Source organism: Eretmochelys imbricata, chromosome 17 (genome assembly GCF_965152235.1).
Source record: "Eretmochelys imbricata isolate rEreImb1 chromosome 17, rEreImb1.hap1, whole genome shotgun sequence".
NCBI classification, from domain to species: Eukaryota; Metazoa; Chordata; order Testudines; family Cheloniidae; genus Eretmochelys; species Eretmochelys imbricata.
The window spans coordinates 44364-60473 of record NC_135588.1 but is presented as its reverse complement, the minus strand read 5'-3'; the positions used below and the strand labels follow the sequence as shown (position 1 = coordinate 60473).

General features: G+C 43.4%; 1 protein-coding gene across 2 annotated transcripts in view; it reads right to left on the bottom strand.

Annotated features, from left to right (window-relative positions):
• CRK (CRK proto-oncogene, adaptor protein) overlaps positions 1 to 16110 on the bottom strand; it is a 53228-nt gene that overhangs the window by 15907 nt on the left and 21211 nt on the right. Inside the window, exon 2 of one of the 2 annotated variants that reach the window (XM_077836856.1) lies at positions 4347 to 4882. In XM_077836856.1, coding sequence (XP_077692982.1) covers positions 4347 to 4882 — 536 coding nt within the window. The remainder of the gene's footprint in view (positions 1 to 4346; positions 4883 to 16110) is intronic. The other variant, XM_077836858.1, reaches the window with a different exon arrangement.

Here is a 16110-nt window from a genome sequence, read left to right as displayed (position 1 = left end):
GTTGAAAAAACATTCAAAAAATAGTTATCAATGATTTGCTGTCAAACTGGGAGGATCCACCCAGTGGGATCCCACAGGGGTTTGTCCTGGGTCCAGTACTATTCAGTATTCTCATTAGTGACTTGGATAATGGAGTGAGAATATGCTTATAAAATTTGCTGATGACACCAAGCTGGGAGAGGTTGGAACTTGGAAGTACTTTGGAGGACAGGATTAGAATTCAAAATGACCATGACAAATTGGAGAACTGGTCTGAAATCAACGCGATGATATTCAGTATAGATAAGTGCAAAGTACTACAATGAGGAAGTAAAAAATTTATGCACAAATACAAAACAGGGAATAACTGGCTAGGCAACTGTATTGCTGAAAAGGATCTAGGGGTTATAGTGGATTACAAATTGAATATGAGCCAACAATTAGATGAAAATTCTGGGGTGTATTAACAAAAGTGTTGTATGTAAGACATAGGAGGTAATTGTCCTACTATACTCAGCACAGGTGAGGCCTCCGATGGAGTACTGTGTCCAGTTTTAGGTGCTATGTTTGAGGAAAGGAGAAACTGGAGAGAGTCTAGAGGAGAACTACAAATATGATCAAAGGTTTAAAAAACCTGACCTATGAGGAAAGGTTAAAAAAATGGACACATGTTAATCTTGAGAAAAGACAACCGAAGAAGGACAAGTCTTCAAATATGTCAAGGGCTGCTATAAAGAGGACAGTGATTAATTGTTCTCCATGTCCACTGAAAGGTAGTAGGACAACAAGTAACAGGCTTAATTTGCAGCAATGAAAATTTAGATCAGATATTAGGAAAAGCTTTCTAAATATGAGGATAGTTAATTACTGGAATAGGTTACCAAGGGAGGTTGTGCAATTCCCACCATTCAAGGTTTTTAAGAACAAGTTAGAAAAACCCCTGTCAGGGATGGTCTAGGTATACTTGGTCCTGGCTCAGCATGTGCGCAGACTAGATGATCTCTGGAGATCCCTTCCAGCTCTACATTTCTAGGATTCTATGAAAAAGGAAAAAGGGAATCCAATCTTAGTTAAATCCTTAACTTGTCAAGCACAATCAGTGCAATCCCCACCCCCTATTTTAAACAGCTGAGTCTCTAGGGTGTTATGGGGTGTTCACCCATGCTTGCCTGGAAGGCGATAATGTAGGATAAAAAGGGGGTCAATTAACCAGACAGGCCACAGCTGAGGGGAATCAGGTGTCTTATAGATGCTGGAACTGACTCATAGATGCTGGAACTGGGGGTGCTGCTGCACCCCCTGGCTTGAAGTAGTTTTCATTGTATACAGGGTTGACAGTTTGGTTCAATGGCTTTCAGCACCCCCAGTATACAAATTGTTCCAGCACTCCTGCCTTGACTGAATAATAAGGGAGCCCAGCTGAGGAGGAACGAGCTGGGCTGGGTTTATAAAGATGGGAAGTTGGCAGCAGAAGGAGGCTGCAGGGAAGTACCCTACAGTCACTCCGTGGGAGGAAGGAGCTTTGAAGCTAACAAACCCAGAGGAGGGGGAGTCAGGAGGTTAGGAAAGGTCCAGGGAAGAGGCAGTAAGGTCCAGAATGGAACAGACCTTGGCTGGTGATTAGAGGAATCCTGAGCTGGAACTTGGAGTAGGGGGGTAGGCCCAAGTTCCCCTACCAGCTACTGGGGAAGTGGCACTGGCTGGGCAGTGAATGGGAAGACTGCCTGAGCCCGTTCACACAAAGAGACTTTGATAACCCGGAAGGGGAGGACACATCTGACTTGGCCAGAGAAAGCATCTTGCCTTGCTGAGAGCCAGGAAGAGAAGGCAGGGTATGTGGTGAGAGATGGAAAAGAGGCATTGGACCTGAAATCAGCTAATCCCCAGAGTGAACTGGAGGAGGCACACTAGTGGTGAGCAGACCCTGTGACACTACAACTTCATGGCTTTAGTTAGGAAAGAAGATTTCAGCAGTTCTCAAACTTTAGGTCTGGACCCCAAAGTGGGTCGAAACCCCGTTTTAATGGGGTTGCCAGGGCTTTGGTGTTAGCCAAAGCCAAAGCTGGAGCCCCACCGCCCAGGGCCAAAGCCAAAGTCCAAAAGCTTCAGCTCCAGGTGGTGGGGCTTAGGTTACATGCTCCCCCATGCCTGAGGCTGAAGTCCTTGGGCTTCAGCTTCCCCCACTGCCCCCGCCCAAGGCAGTGGGGCTCGGGCGGGCTCAGGCTTTGATCCCCCCCTCCTGGGGTCATGTAGTAATTTTTGTTGTCATAAGGGGGTCGCGGTGCAATGAAGTTTAAGAACCCCTGTGCCAGTGGTATTCTCTAAATTCATTTGGAACAGGGCAGAAAAGGTCTCCATGGAATTCTACTTCCTTACAAACTCTGGCAGGCTGATAGGTCATTTATCATGAAGGGATGAGTGTCCAATCCCATGAACTCTACTACTGGAAGACCTGCCCAAGGCACCTGCATGTAATTTGCCCCTTATAAAAGGACTGCACAAGACAACCTACATTTCCAGTGCTTTCTAAGGGAAAATAAATACTTTCAATCCCACTTTGTATCACCAATCAACACAGCAGCTTTCTGTTAATGTACATTTAATTTTAACATACATTTTCTTCAGAGCTTAATTCTTTATAATTAAAGTTTACTTATAAGCTTTAATTTTGCACTGGAATTTTCCCTTAAATGTGAACTAAACCTAAAGCGGGAAGTCCAGAAACGTGTGACAACTGTACCCACTAATGAGGCTGCTAGAGATATTGGAGGGTATGGTGTCACTCAACACATAATTTAAAATTTCACTGAACTTTGCGGGGGGGGAAAAAAAACCTGCTCTTTTTGGTTTGCTAGAGATGCCACAACATCAATATCGGAGCTTTTGTACATCTGGTACCTATGATATCCCAGAATCCATCATTCTGGGCCCATCTCCAGTAAACCCAGAAAAGTAAACAATTTTAGGGCTTTGTGAAATTCTAAAAATTAAAAACTATGTGCTGAGTGTCCCTCAAACCCTGGAAAAATTGTTTGTGGGTTAATTCTAGGCACATTTCTTGATTTACTTAAATTTTTATTTTAGCTTTCCATTTCACCTTTAAAGCATAAATGCAACAACATATATAGTAACAAGTTACATGCGTGCACCCTGGCCAAATTACAATATCTTTAGGAAAAAAAGTTTTGGATTTTCCAGGTTATGCATCTATAATCTGATTAACACCACATTACTTCTACTGTTGCTATGACAACATTATTCATAATGTTGTAATTATGTATAGTGTCCACATCACTGAGGTATTTAGGTACATTTTATACCATGCAAGACAAAACTAAATATCACAAGAATTGGGAGCGCTTCCTCTGTGCCTCCTCACAGAAATTGTCTCAGTTTCCCTGAAAGAATCCAAGATGGTGGACAACAGGAAGCAGATTAAATAAAGAAAATCCAGAGACTGTAGTTAAAGGAAAGCCTGGATAAAGAGATGCATTTTACATGCCATCCTGAGAGGAGAGCCTACCACTGAGAAGGCCCTGCTCCCAATTCCCTCAAGCTTCACTTTAAGGATATCTAGTTGAAGTGTGTCTATACAGTACTCCTATTTCCTTGGCATTTCATTTTAAAGGAAAAAAGAAAAGAATTCATGTATGACTATTTGAATGTACAATCAAAAAATGATTAATCCCTTTAAGGAAAAGTGGTGATGCATCAAGAAGCATCCTGCATCCACTCGTCCCAATGCTTTCCACATGTAGAGTTACCAGGACTACATGAAACACAGGGAGGTACTGAAAAAGCAATCACCTAAAAGGTGCTCTTATTTCAGTGTGTGATGTTCTAGATAAACCACATGCATGATCAGCACCATCTTAGTGTGTTATTAAAGGAGCTCATACATAAATCCTGCCATAGAACCATTTGTATTATTAAACTGGAGGTGTGGGAGAGAAGTCAGCATCCCTACTTAGGAATGGAAAGAGACTGTGCCCAAGTATCCAAACTAACCAGTTTATGAACTCTTAACTTTGTTATTGGGGAAAAAAACTCAGAAGCATGAAGAAGTGAATAAGAATGTGGATGGGGAAGCCTTGCTATATTAGTAATGCTTGAAGTGAAATAGGTTATTTGTTCAGCGAATATAATACCCTAAACATTTTATAATATAAATTATCAGAACCTTCTCTAGTCATTTATAATAGATTTCAAATAAAGTCTCCATCCAAAACATTAAACTAGTTATTAGTTTTACATCAAGAGTAATATTAAAATGCTTTCTTCCTCTCAGCATTCCTACAAAGGCTATGTGTTTGAAAGGGAAATCCCGTGAACAAATCTCTTCTTTCTAATTTTTGCCCATTATGTACCTCCAAAGCCAAGGCTGTCTTGTCGTAGGCATTAGGGACTCGCTTCTGGATAACCCGGGCATAAATAGGGCCATTCTGAAGGTTAGGGAGCGGAGTGTTGATGCTGGGTTGGGCATAGGGCCCTGGCTCCGGCCCACCCAGTGGCTGTGGGTGGGAACTATCCTGGTTACCTCCAATCAGAGTAGATACTGAAGCAGAGGAAGGTCTATACTTCTCCACGTAAGGAACAGGTATCATTCCCCTCTTTCCATCGCTGTCTTCTGCATTCCACCATTGCTCTTCAGGCTTATCCCGGATTCTCAGTATGTCTCCTTTCTTAAATGGAAGATCTTCCTCATCATTTCCATTAAAGTCAAAGAGAGCTCGTACATATTCAGCTTCTTCCTGCCTCAGTATAACTCCACTATTCTGCTTGGATTTGGAAACAGGTTCTATCAAGGTTGTAGTGTCCAAATAATGTATTTTGTAGAATTCCAGTAAAGATGGTAATGAATCAAACTCTTGGTCACCTATTCGGAATCTGGAGGGATTCAACCCTAAAAGAAAAATGGCAGCACATTATTAAAGAGAATATAATAAAAATGTGACAAATTGAAACTTAATCTCTATGAAAATTATTGAAGTTTCCAATGAATAATTTGATGCAGAATTAAGCACTATACTTCAGAATAATGTTGTTCATTGTATCTAACCTTTGTACATAGTTAGTGATTTGTATATATGCATACATGGAAGAAAACTGAAGTTTGATATGGTAGAATAATGAAGTGAACAGTAACCTGTACCTTCCAGAATCGGGAGGTAGAATGTGTGGATCTTATTCAGATGGAATGGAATCTTATTTTTAGAAGTGAAGTTTGTCAAACTAGGAAGGTGGGGCTAGGCAGACTAGAACAAAAAAGCAGTGGGTCACTTATGCTATAGTTAAGATTAAGACCACCTTTCCGTTCAAAGTTCAACTCTAACTGGTTGACTCCTGTAAAATTTAATGACCACTTAACACCCTTTTATACCACCTAAACCTATACCTTCCCTTACCCATCATTAAATCCACAGACTGCTCTCATATCCCTTCTTACTATTGACCATACCCATGAAAAGTCAACCCCAGCACCCTGCTACTGACATACCCTACACAACTCTCTATTGAAATGATGCAGACTGGAACCTCAAGTTACACATTCGCTTCTTTCATTTGATCCTATGCATGGGGGCACAGAGCCAGATACACTCATATCAAAATCACACCTCTGCATTCCTCAAACAAATCCACAGATGTCCTTATATCACAAACGCACCTCTACCAATCGGCCCGACTTATTGCTTCCACTCTTCAGTACCTCTATACCTAAAACATGTAGACAATTGCCAAGGGCTCCTTCCAGCTCCAGAGGGGAAGAGTTACAGTTGCATGGGCATTTACCTTAACTTTGTATTTCCTTGTTTTCACAAGTTTGAGTTTTGCTGAACTTGATGTTCTGGAAGCTATCACTGAACAACCTTAACTCTGTGTTAATGAAGATTTTTACTATTTAATACGAATCTGATTTTCACTCCCAAGTTTATTCTGAAGGAGTTTTGTTTCTTACTTGTGTGTGTCTTCGACCTACCACATCTATAAACTCACCCACATTCAGCTTTTCACTTGGGACTGTACAGGATTTTCATTTCCGAAGTATAAGACATCTGTGTATTTGATATAGAATGAATTTTAGGTACAAGCCCAAGATAAAGAATGAACCGTTCAGCTTTTTTAGCCCTCTACTCTTTACAGCATCACTGTCCTGAATGTTACATCAAGAGAGCAATGTTGCAGTTACAATTAGTTACTAGTAGTTAGTCAAAAAACACACTAAGGCCTTGTCTACACTGCCACTTTACAGCGCTGCTCAGGTTTATTTCTCCAAATTTTTTGAGCAATAAAATATAGAGAGGTGTGAAAAAACATCCCCCTGAGCACTGCAAGTTTCAGCACTGTAAAGTGGCAGTGTAGCCAGTGCACCAGAGCTGGGAGCCGCACCCCCAGCGCTGGGAGAGCTACTCCCCTTGTGGAGATGGGGGGGGGGTTATAGCGCTGGGAGAGCGCTCTCCCAGCACTGGTGCTGCAACTACACGGCCACGTTAAAGCTCTACCGTGGCAGCGCTTTAACGTTGCTAGTGAAGATACGCCCTAAGACAGTGTTTGAAGACAGATACTAAACACTACAAAGAGTTTTTAGCAGCTTGGCTTTGGAGCCAACACAAATGAGGCTATTCTTCCTTTTTTTAAGTGTATTTTTTTATGAAAGTCATAAACACCCATTTTATACAAATCAACATAGCAATATACATTTCCAAAACATTGCAACAAGTGCATTAACCTTTTAGTTCTAATTTCTCTTAGCATAACTCACCTTCTTCACATTTGTCAAATGCCAGGTGAGTTATAAACCATAATATCAAATGTATCAACTGATATTCAACTAAATAAATCACATCCCATACTACTATACATTATGAATGACATACAACTGATGAATTGCCAGTCTTGGTTTCAGTTGTCCAAATGTCTGTTTCTCTTTTTTCTTGGTTTTAAGTTCTTCACTTTATTTAGAAAACAATAAGTCTGATATTCCATATATTGTATAACCAGTTGTTGTGGGAGGAATGGAGACAAAGAGATTCACACTTCAATAAGTATGATGAGTAAGGAGGGGGCACACTCATACTTCAAGCTCCTATTCTAGTCCATTTTCCTTCTATCAAAAAAGAGTTGCTTACCTTGTAAATCTGTTTCTCCAAAGAGGATCTCTAACAGAACTCTTGCTCCTGGGCCTTAGTTCCTTAGTGCAAGGCTAGAAGAACTCTCCCTAGCTCTTAAGACAGTTTTGACCATCAAGGGCAGCATTACCAGGGTGGATCATTGGCTCAGGCTGACTTCCTGAATATTCCAAGTAGTTCCTTCAACTGAGCAGGAGATAATGCTCCCAGAAAGAAAAGATGATCAACTAGCAAAAGATACTACCAGAGAAAAAGGGTATAAAAAAGTACCTCTCAGAATTATGGGATGAGGTGTTTGTGGTGAGAGAATTCACCTAGATAATATCTTCAGAGAAGCAAAATTATAAGGTACGCTCAGTAAGTCCAGGATTCACATTCTGGCAGACTAAGAAATATCCACACGGAAATGAGATATCCAAAAGGAAATGTAAGCAAATGAGCAAAACCAACATGACCAATGCCAATAGGGCAGACAAAGAGGAAAGTATGAATTAAGATACCTCTCAAAATGCCTACATTATAATATATAATCATAAGTATAAATTATCTAACTGAAAGTAAGGGACATCCTATAACAAAACAAAACAAAACTTTTTTGGTGGGGTGGGTGGTGAGAGTTTAACCTCCCTTACCTTATTGCAGGGGGGTGGGGAAGGGGACTTTTTGGCCTAAGGGCCACATCTGGTGGGAAAATTGTATGCAAGGCCATCAATGTAGGGCTGGAGCAGGGGGTTAGGGTGTGGGAGGGGGTGCGGTGTGCAGGAAGGGGCTCAGGGCAAGGGGTTGAGGTGCAGGAAGGGGCTCAAGGCAGGGGTGCAGGAGGGGGTGCAGAGTGCAGGAGGTGGCTCAGCGCAGGGGATTGGGGTGCAGAAGGGATGCGGCGGGGGCTCAGGGCAGGATGGGTGAGGCAGGAGACTTCACACCAGTATGAAATGCAACTAGGCATCCACTAAGACATGATCCTCTATGGTACTGGTATCAAATGAAGCAAAAATTGTGTTGATTTTCTAATGGTTTTAGTCCTCCCAGGGATCTTTTAAGATCAAGCATATGGAGAAAGGTCTCTCTGGAATGGGCGGCAGGTGTGGGAAGAACGTTGGCAGGCCAATAGGATCGTTAGTGTGGAACTCCAATACCACACTGGAGAGAACACTAACTCTGCAGCACCACTTTATCTCAGGAAAGACTGGTATAACTTGGTCATTAGACCAAAGTCATTGCCACCAGCAAAATGACTGCATGTAAAGAACTTGAGCTCATAGGAAATAAGTGGTTCTAAAAGAACTTTGATAAGCTTTGTCAAGCCCACATTAATATCCCATGACCAAGGGCTTTTTATTGGGGGTGGTGTTAAGAGACTTCTACTAAGAGACAATAAACTGAAATAGATGTGACAGTGATAGTTGTGACAATATCCTACATTATCCTGAACAAACCTTATGGAATTAAGATGAAATTTACTAAATTAAGTTAAACCTCACTGAATTACAGTTAATACCTTTGGGGAACATTGTACTAAAAATGTAATTACATATGTGTTGTTAGGACATTGTATGTACCTTCTCTAGCAGGGAGTAGGGATGCTAATGTACTTTCCTCCATTATCAGCCCATCGAAGCCACCCACCCAGAGAGATATGCATACAGTTGTTTAAACTAGGACCAACAAAGAAAGGGTTTGGGGACAAATAGCCTGTTTTTTAAACTGGCTCATGGGCTTCTTCCTGATCCAGCAAATGGACAGGACGCCTGGTCCACGGAGGGCTCCAATCCTTAGGGTAGGGTTGGAAGTTCTGTGCCTGCCAGACTCCATGTTAGAGTTGTGTAGGTGTCTTTATTATTTTTAATGTTTTCTCTATAATGCTTTTTACCTTAAGAATAAAGTAGGTTTGCATAGAAAGAACTGTAGAGAACTTATAAATAGGGCTGTCAATTAATAGCAGTTAACTCTCACGATTAAGTCAAAAAAATTAATTGCGATTTTAAAAAAGTAATCGCAGTATTAATCACACTGTTAAGCAATAGGTTTAAGTTACATTTATTAAATATTTTTGGATGTTTTTCTACATTTTCAAATATATTGATTTCAATTACAACACAGAATAGAAAGTGTACAGTGTTCACTTTATATTATTTTTATTACTAATATTTGCACTCTAAAAATGATAAACAAAATAAATAGTATTTTTCAATTCACCTAATGCAAGTACTGTAGTGCAATCTCTTTATCATGAAAATGCAAGTTACAAATGTAGAATTTTTGTTACATAACTTCACTCAAAAACAAAACAATGTAAGACTTTAGTGCCTACAAGTCCACTCAGTCCTACTTCTAGTTCAGCCAATCACGAAGACAAAAGTTTGTTTACATATACGGGACATAATGCTGCCTGATTATTTACGTCACCTGAAAGTGAGAACAGGTGTCCACAAGGCACTTTTGTAGCGAGCCTTGAAAGTTATTTACATGTTAAAACATTCGTATGCCCCTGCATGCTTCGGCCACCATTCCAGAGGACATGTTTCCATGCTGATGATGCTCGTTTAAAAAAAAATGCATTAATTAAATTTGTGACTGAACTCTTTGGGGAAGAATTGGATGTCTCCTGCTCTGTTTTACCCGCATTCTGCCATATATTTCATGTTATAGCAGGTTTGGCTAATGACCCAGCATATGTTGTTTCTTTTAAGAACACTTTCACTGCAGATTTGACAAAACGCAAAGGTGGTACCAATATGAGATTTCTAAAGATAGTTATGGCACTCGACCTAAGGTCTAAGAATCTGAAGTGCCTTCCAAAATCTGAGAGGAACAAGGTGTGGAGAATGCTTTCAGAAGTTTTTAAAGAGCAACAGTCCAATGTGGAAACTACAGAACCTGAACCACCACCAAAAAAAAAAATCAACCTTCTGCTGGTGGTATCTGACTCAGATGATGAAAATGAACATGCATTGGTCCATACTGCTTTGGGTTGTTATCGAGCAGAACCAGTCATCAGCATGGATTCATGTCCTCTGGAATGATGGTTGAAGCAAGAAGAGACATAAATCTTTAGGGCATCTGGCACGCAAATATCTTGTGACGTTAGCTACAACAGTGCCATGTGAACGCCTGTTTTAACCTTCAGGTGACATTGTAAACAAGAAGTGGGCAGCATTATCTCCTGCAACTGTAAACAAATTTGTTTGTCTGAGCAATTGGCTGAACAAGAAGAAGGACTGAGTGGATTTGTAGGCTCTAAAGTTTTACATTGTTTTATTTTTGAATGCAGGGGGTTTTTTTTACATAATTTTACATTTATGAATTCAACTTTCATGATAAAGAAATTGCACTACAGTACTTGCAATGGGGGAATTGAAAAATACTATTTCTTTTATTTTTACAGTGCAAATATTTGTAATAAAAATAAATATAAAGTGAGCACTGTACACTTTGTATTCTGTGTTGTAATTGAAATAAATGTATTTGAAAATGTTGAAAACATCCAAAAATATTTAAATAAATGGTATTCTATTATTGATTAGCAGCACGATTAATTTTTGCACTTGCTTGACAGCCCTACTTATAACTGTAGCAATTACACCTGTTAGTCTCTGAAAAGAAAGGAAGCAGGTATCCTTGGGCAACTTATCTGTACTGGGAAATACACAGTGAACACAAGAAACTGTGCAACCTAGAAATACCTTGGGTCAGAAGGGAGAAGGACAGGGATCCACACAAGACAGCTAACAGCCAGAGTGTGGATGTCCTTACTGGGCCACTAAGCGAAAAATACAGGTGCAGTTGCCCTGAACTGTCTGAACCTTATGACAAAGAGCTGCAGAGTCTAACTTCTGCTAGGGTACAATAACCTGAAATAGCTGCCAAACTTATCTGGATAGTGTTAAGCATTTTGCACAGGACAAGTAAAAGGGGCCAATTGGGCCTGTATGTACCACACAGCAAACCTTTTTACCTCAAGCTGCAGATGGCCTCTGAGATGCCACAACATAAGCCACCTCCTTGGAAAGTCCATGCTTATGGATTTCTATCCTTTCTAGCCAAACTAAAGAGAAGACTTCCAAGTTGGAAGAGAACAATGTGCTCTACTGAAGTGATGATCTAAGGCCACTGGCATCAGATTTGGCCACCTGCAACAGGGTTAAGCACGCTCTCTCAGTGGGCTAGTTAGAGGGGACTATCTGGATCAAAACTTTGTCACCCCTAGGGAGACACTGATCTGGAACTCAAAAGTTCTGGGTTCAATTCCTATTTCTGTCAAACTCCTTGTGTCCTCATGGACAAATCACTTAAACATTCTGGATCACATTCTGGCATCCTTAGGTCACATCTACACTACAAACTTTGATTGACAAGTTATGTTGGCATAAAGCCACTGCAGTTTGCATATCACTTGTGCATGCACATACTTGTTTCCTTGCATTGGCACTTCACATACTCACCAGGTGTTTGTGTCAATGTAGTGTGTGGTGCACCATAGGTAGGTATCCTAATGCGAAACTTGCCATTCTCCAGCACACTGCCTTTTGAGAAATTGGTGAGGTAGAAACAAGTTGCACAGGAGTAACAAGCACTTCTCACTGTCTGCCATCTCTGACAGAAGCATGAAGCCCAAACAACTCTGCACTATTGTCATGACTGTTGCAAGCAGAGGATGAATGGTCCTCTGGTATTTGCAGAGCCATAGTAAGCATTGGGTGACATGAAGATTTTGTGGAGGACAGTTTGCTGTGTGATATAGCAAAAAACAATTCAAGGATGGTGGTGGCATTCACAGAGCAGTTGCAGACCAGAGAGAGTGCTGCTTCTGTGCCCAAGAAACAAGCACTGACTGGGATCACATCATAATGCAGGTTTGGATGATGAGCAGTGGCTGCAGAACTGTCAGATGCAAAAGACCACATTCCTGGATCTGTATGCCAAACTCACCCCAGCCCTCTAGCACAGGGAGACTAGAATGACAGCCGTACTGTCAGCTAAGTGAGTGATGATTGCCTTCTAAAACCTTGCAACACCAGATTGCTACCAGTCAGTAGGACATCACTTTGGACTTGGAAAATCTACAATGGGGGGCCATTAATGGTCTCCTGCTATGCAGGACTGTGACTCGCAGTAACGTGCAGGACATACTGGATGGATTTGCAGCAATGGGGTTCCCAAACTGCAGTGGGATGTTAGATGGCACACACATCCCTATTTTGGCACCAGCCCACCTTGCCACCGAGTACATCAACAGAACAGGCTACTTTTCCAAGATTATGCAAACACTGGTGGATCACCGGAGATGCTCCACTGCTATCCGCACTGGCTGGTCATGGAAGGTGCATGATGCTTGCATCTTTAAGGACACAGAACTGTTCAGAAAGCTGCAAGCAGGGACATTCTTTCCTGACTGGCGGATTACTGTTAGTGATGTTGAAATGCCAACAGTGATCCTGGGGTACCTGGCCTAACCCTGGCTCGTGAAGCCATACACCAGCCACTTTGACAGCACCAAGAAGAGATTTAACTACTGGCTCAGCAGGTGCAGAATGAGACTGAATGCGCTTTTGGTAGACTGAAGGGATGCTGGGGTTGTTTACTCAAGACCGGATATGAATGAGAAAAGTATCCCAATGGTTATAGCTGCCTGTTGCATTCTACATAATATCTGTGAGGCAAAGGGGAAAAAGGTGCTGCTGGGATGGAGGAAAAATGTGGAGTGGCTGTCTGCTGCCTTTGAACGGCCAGACACAAGGGCTATTACAAGAGCTCAATGTGGAGCTATGCAGCTGGGGAAGGCCTTGAAAGGGCATTTCAACAGTCAGCCACAGTAAGATGGGAGGGGCGAACGTGCTCTATCTGCCGTGGAGTTTTGGTGGCTATTAGGAATTGTATGGTGCTTGCTGTACATTTATGAATATAACACTGTTTGTTAATGGACTTATTAATTTTCCAGTGCTTTTTGTACATTTACAATTATTACACTGAGTTTTTGTCACTGATCCCATAAGTTTTGTCCACCTGCACAACAAGTAGTGAATGCTTTCAGAAGTGCTAGGCATTCTGCAGCATATGTTGTGAAGTAATAAAGATGAATTATTTACCAAAAAATATTTTTTATTGAGAACCAAAACCAGTGTAAAAAAAACTAGGGTACAATTAAAAAAAACAAATACAATAAAAACTTCTGAAATAAATTAACAGAACTTAACAAGGAGACAGAACATTCATGTCCTTTTCAGTTCATTTTGGCTACACATAGAGCAATAGTGGCTCTCACACATCAGTGCATGTGAAGCTATGGTTCTCCTTACTGTCCACTGGCGTGGAGTGGTAGGGGATATGGATGCATCCCCTGATGCCACGTGGAAAGTTGGGGCTGGAGGTGTAGAAAGGTGTAAAATGGAGTTCTCCACTGACTGCAAAGGGAGGTGAACCCATGATTGTTGAACCTGTAGGTCAACCAGAGTCTGCAGCAGTGTTCCCTCTAATTTTTCCCACACATATACAGAATAAATTGTGTGTGACACAGCACCTTCATATTGGTGCACATAACAAAATTAATGTGGTGGGAGTGGGGCCAAGGGGTTCGGAGTGTGGGAGGGGGGCTCAGGGCTGCAGCAGAGGGTTGGGGTGCAGGGGTGTGAGGGCTCCGGCTTGGGATGCAGGGATAAGAGTGGGGCTGAGGAGCTCAGGGCTGGGGTGCATAGGGTGAGGGCTCCAGGGTGGGGCTGGGGATGAGAGGTTTGGGGTGCAGGAGGGTGCTCCAGGGCTATGGCGGGGAGAGAAGACTCCCCCCAGCTCTCTCTCCCTGCAGCAGCACCTGGGCTGGGGTGGGAAGAGGTGCCTCTTCCCGGCGCGGCAGCTTGGGGGCTGGGGCTGCGGGCTAGGTACCCCTCTCCCAGCAGGTCTGAGCCGGGGCTGAGATGCAGGAGGGGTGCCCCGGTCACACAGGTCCGGGGCTGAGTTGGGGTGCCCCCGTAGGGTGCCGACTCCATGGGTGCTCCAGGGCTGGAGCACCCAGAGAGAAAATTATCGGGTACTGCTCAGCAGCACTCACCAGCAGCCAAGCTACCCCCGCCCCCCAGTGCCTCTCACCTGCCAGCAGCCCCGCTGACCAACTCCTCCCTCCCAGCACCTCCCGCCCCTGCTAACAGCTGTTTTGCAGCGTGTAGAAAGCTGCGGGAGGGAGGGAGGGGGAGGAGTGGGGACAGGGCACACTTGGGGGAGGAGGCAGGGAAGAAGCGGGATGCGGGCAGGGACTTGGGGGAAGAGGTGGAGTAGGGGCGGGGCCCGGAGCGGAGGTGGGGGTCATGTACCCCCCTGGTTACAAGGCAAGTGGGCGCCTATGGCGCACCCCTCCCCTGGCCGCGGCAGGTCAGCGGGGCAGCAGTAAACAGGCTGCTGCATGGCTGCGCAGCTTAAAAGGAACTTAGGTCTAAAGCATTTGTGTTTGCTGATGAAGAAGGCCCATTATGTCCTGGTACATTTCCTTCTCCTATCCACTCTTTCCTTCTCCATACTGTCTGCAACATTCACCCTCCAGGCCCTCTTTTCGTGATCCGATGCAGCACGAGCTTGCAGGATCTCTCTGCACATATCCTCTTCTTTCTCCTCCTTATCATGGTCAGACGTTCCATGGGTGTGTAGGGAGGACCTCTCAACACCACAACAGCAGCAGCTACAGACAAAACATACAGAGGTATTCTGTGTATAACACCAGGAAAAGTGAAAGTTATGTTTCATAACACCCTTCCCTTGGCTCCCCTAAAGTTTTAAACAAGGAACGGTTATTGACACTTCAGCCTGGGAGTGCCTGTGCACAGCAGTGCTCACCAGCCCCAGCCCCAGCCATGGTGAGTATGGCCGAGCAGAGGCATTGGAGGGGAAGGGAATTCGGTTGCACAAAACAAATTTTCAGCCTCTGCTGCCCTACACTTATGCCCATGGAAAAGGCACAGTGGTAATTTTAGCTGATATCTCACTCCTGAGGGTAACATAGGCACAGACAGCACAGCTGCTGCTGGTGTACTGAAGCTGCCTGGCCCCACATACACTAGCCTTTGCTGCAGTGGTGATTGCCAAAGTCGCGGACTGGTATGGGAAAGTATCTTACCATAGAGGAAGAAATAAGGCTGACATCCCTAGAAACTGTCAAGAGAGAATTGCTAAGTGCCCTCACAAAAGTTTCATTGAGATCTCTCTGGAGAATTCCAGGAATGTCTGTGTACATAAACAAACTGATCCATATGCCACCCTCCACCCTTAAATCTACGGGGCAATGAATAGCAGATAACAGCTCTACCTTTCTTTTTTTTGGACAGTTACCACTTTTAGTATAAGTAAATTAAACGTCACTACTTGGGTCCTGTTAAGTTGGGATGGGGCACCATTTGTACATTTAAACATTGTAATGGGAAATGCATTCACACACTTACCTAAGGTTCCTTCCCCTGCATCAGACTCGCCTGTGCTTAGCTGCTGGGACTGATGAGACTGCAGTGGAGTCTCTTACAGATCCTGGCTTGAGGCTTAGCTTGACCCTCAGGTCACATGTCCCTCATCCTCCTCACCGTTCACAGCAGGGGTTTGTCTCTCTGGCTCCACCGAGGTATCCATGGTGCTCTGCAGTGTGCTGGTGAGGTCTCCGCCAAGTCTGACATGGAGCTCATTGTACACGCAGCAGGTCTGCACCTTAGCACTAAATCAACTGTTGGCCTCCCTGGCCTTCTGATATGCCTGCTGCAGTTCCTTGGCTTTCACGTGACACTGCTGTTGTACCCCTTCTGCTGCATCCCCCCTGCAATCTGCTCATAGATGTCCACGTTTCTACATCTGCTCCATAGCTGATCCAATACCCATACCTCCTGTCTACTTCAGGCAGGAACACATCTGGAGCATGTAGCCAGCGTGATCGGTTGGGCAGCTGCACACAACAAGGGAGGGCTGCAAGGTGTGTTCGCCAAGCTGGGCAATCAGGAAAATGCATTTCAAAAATATGCAGAGTGGCTTCCATTCTCTG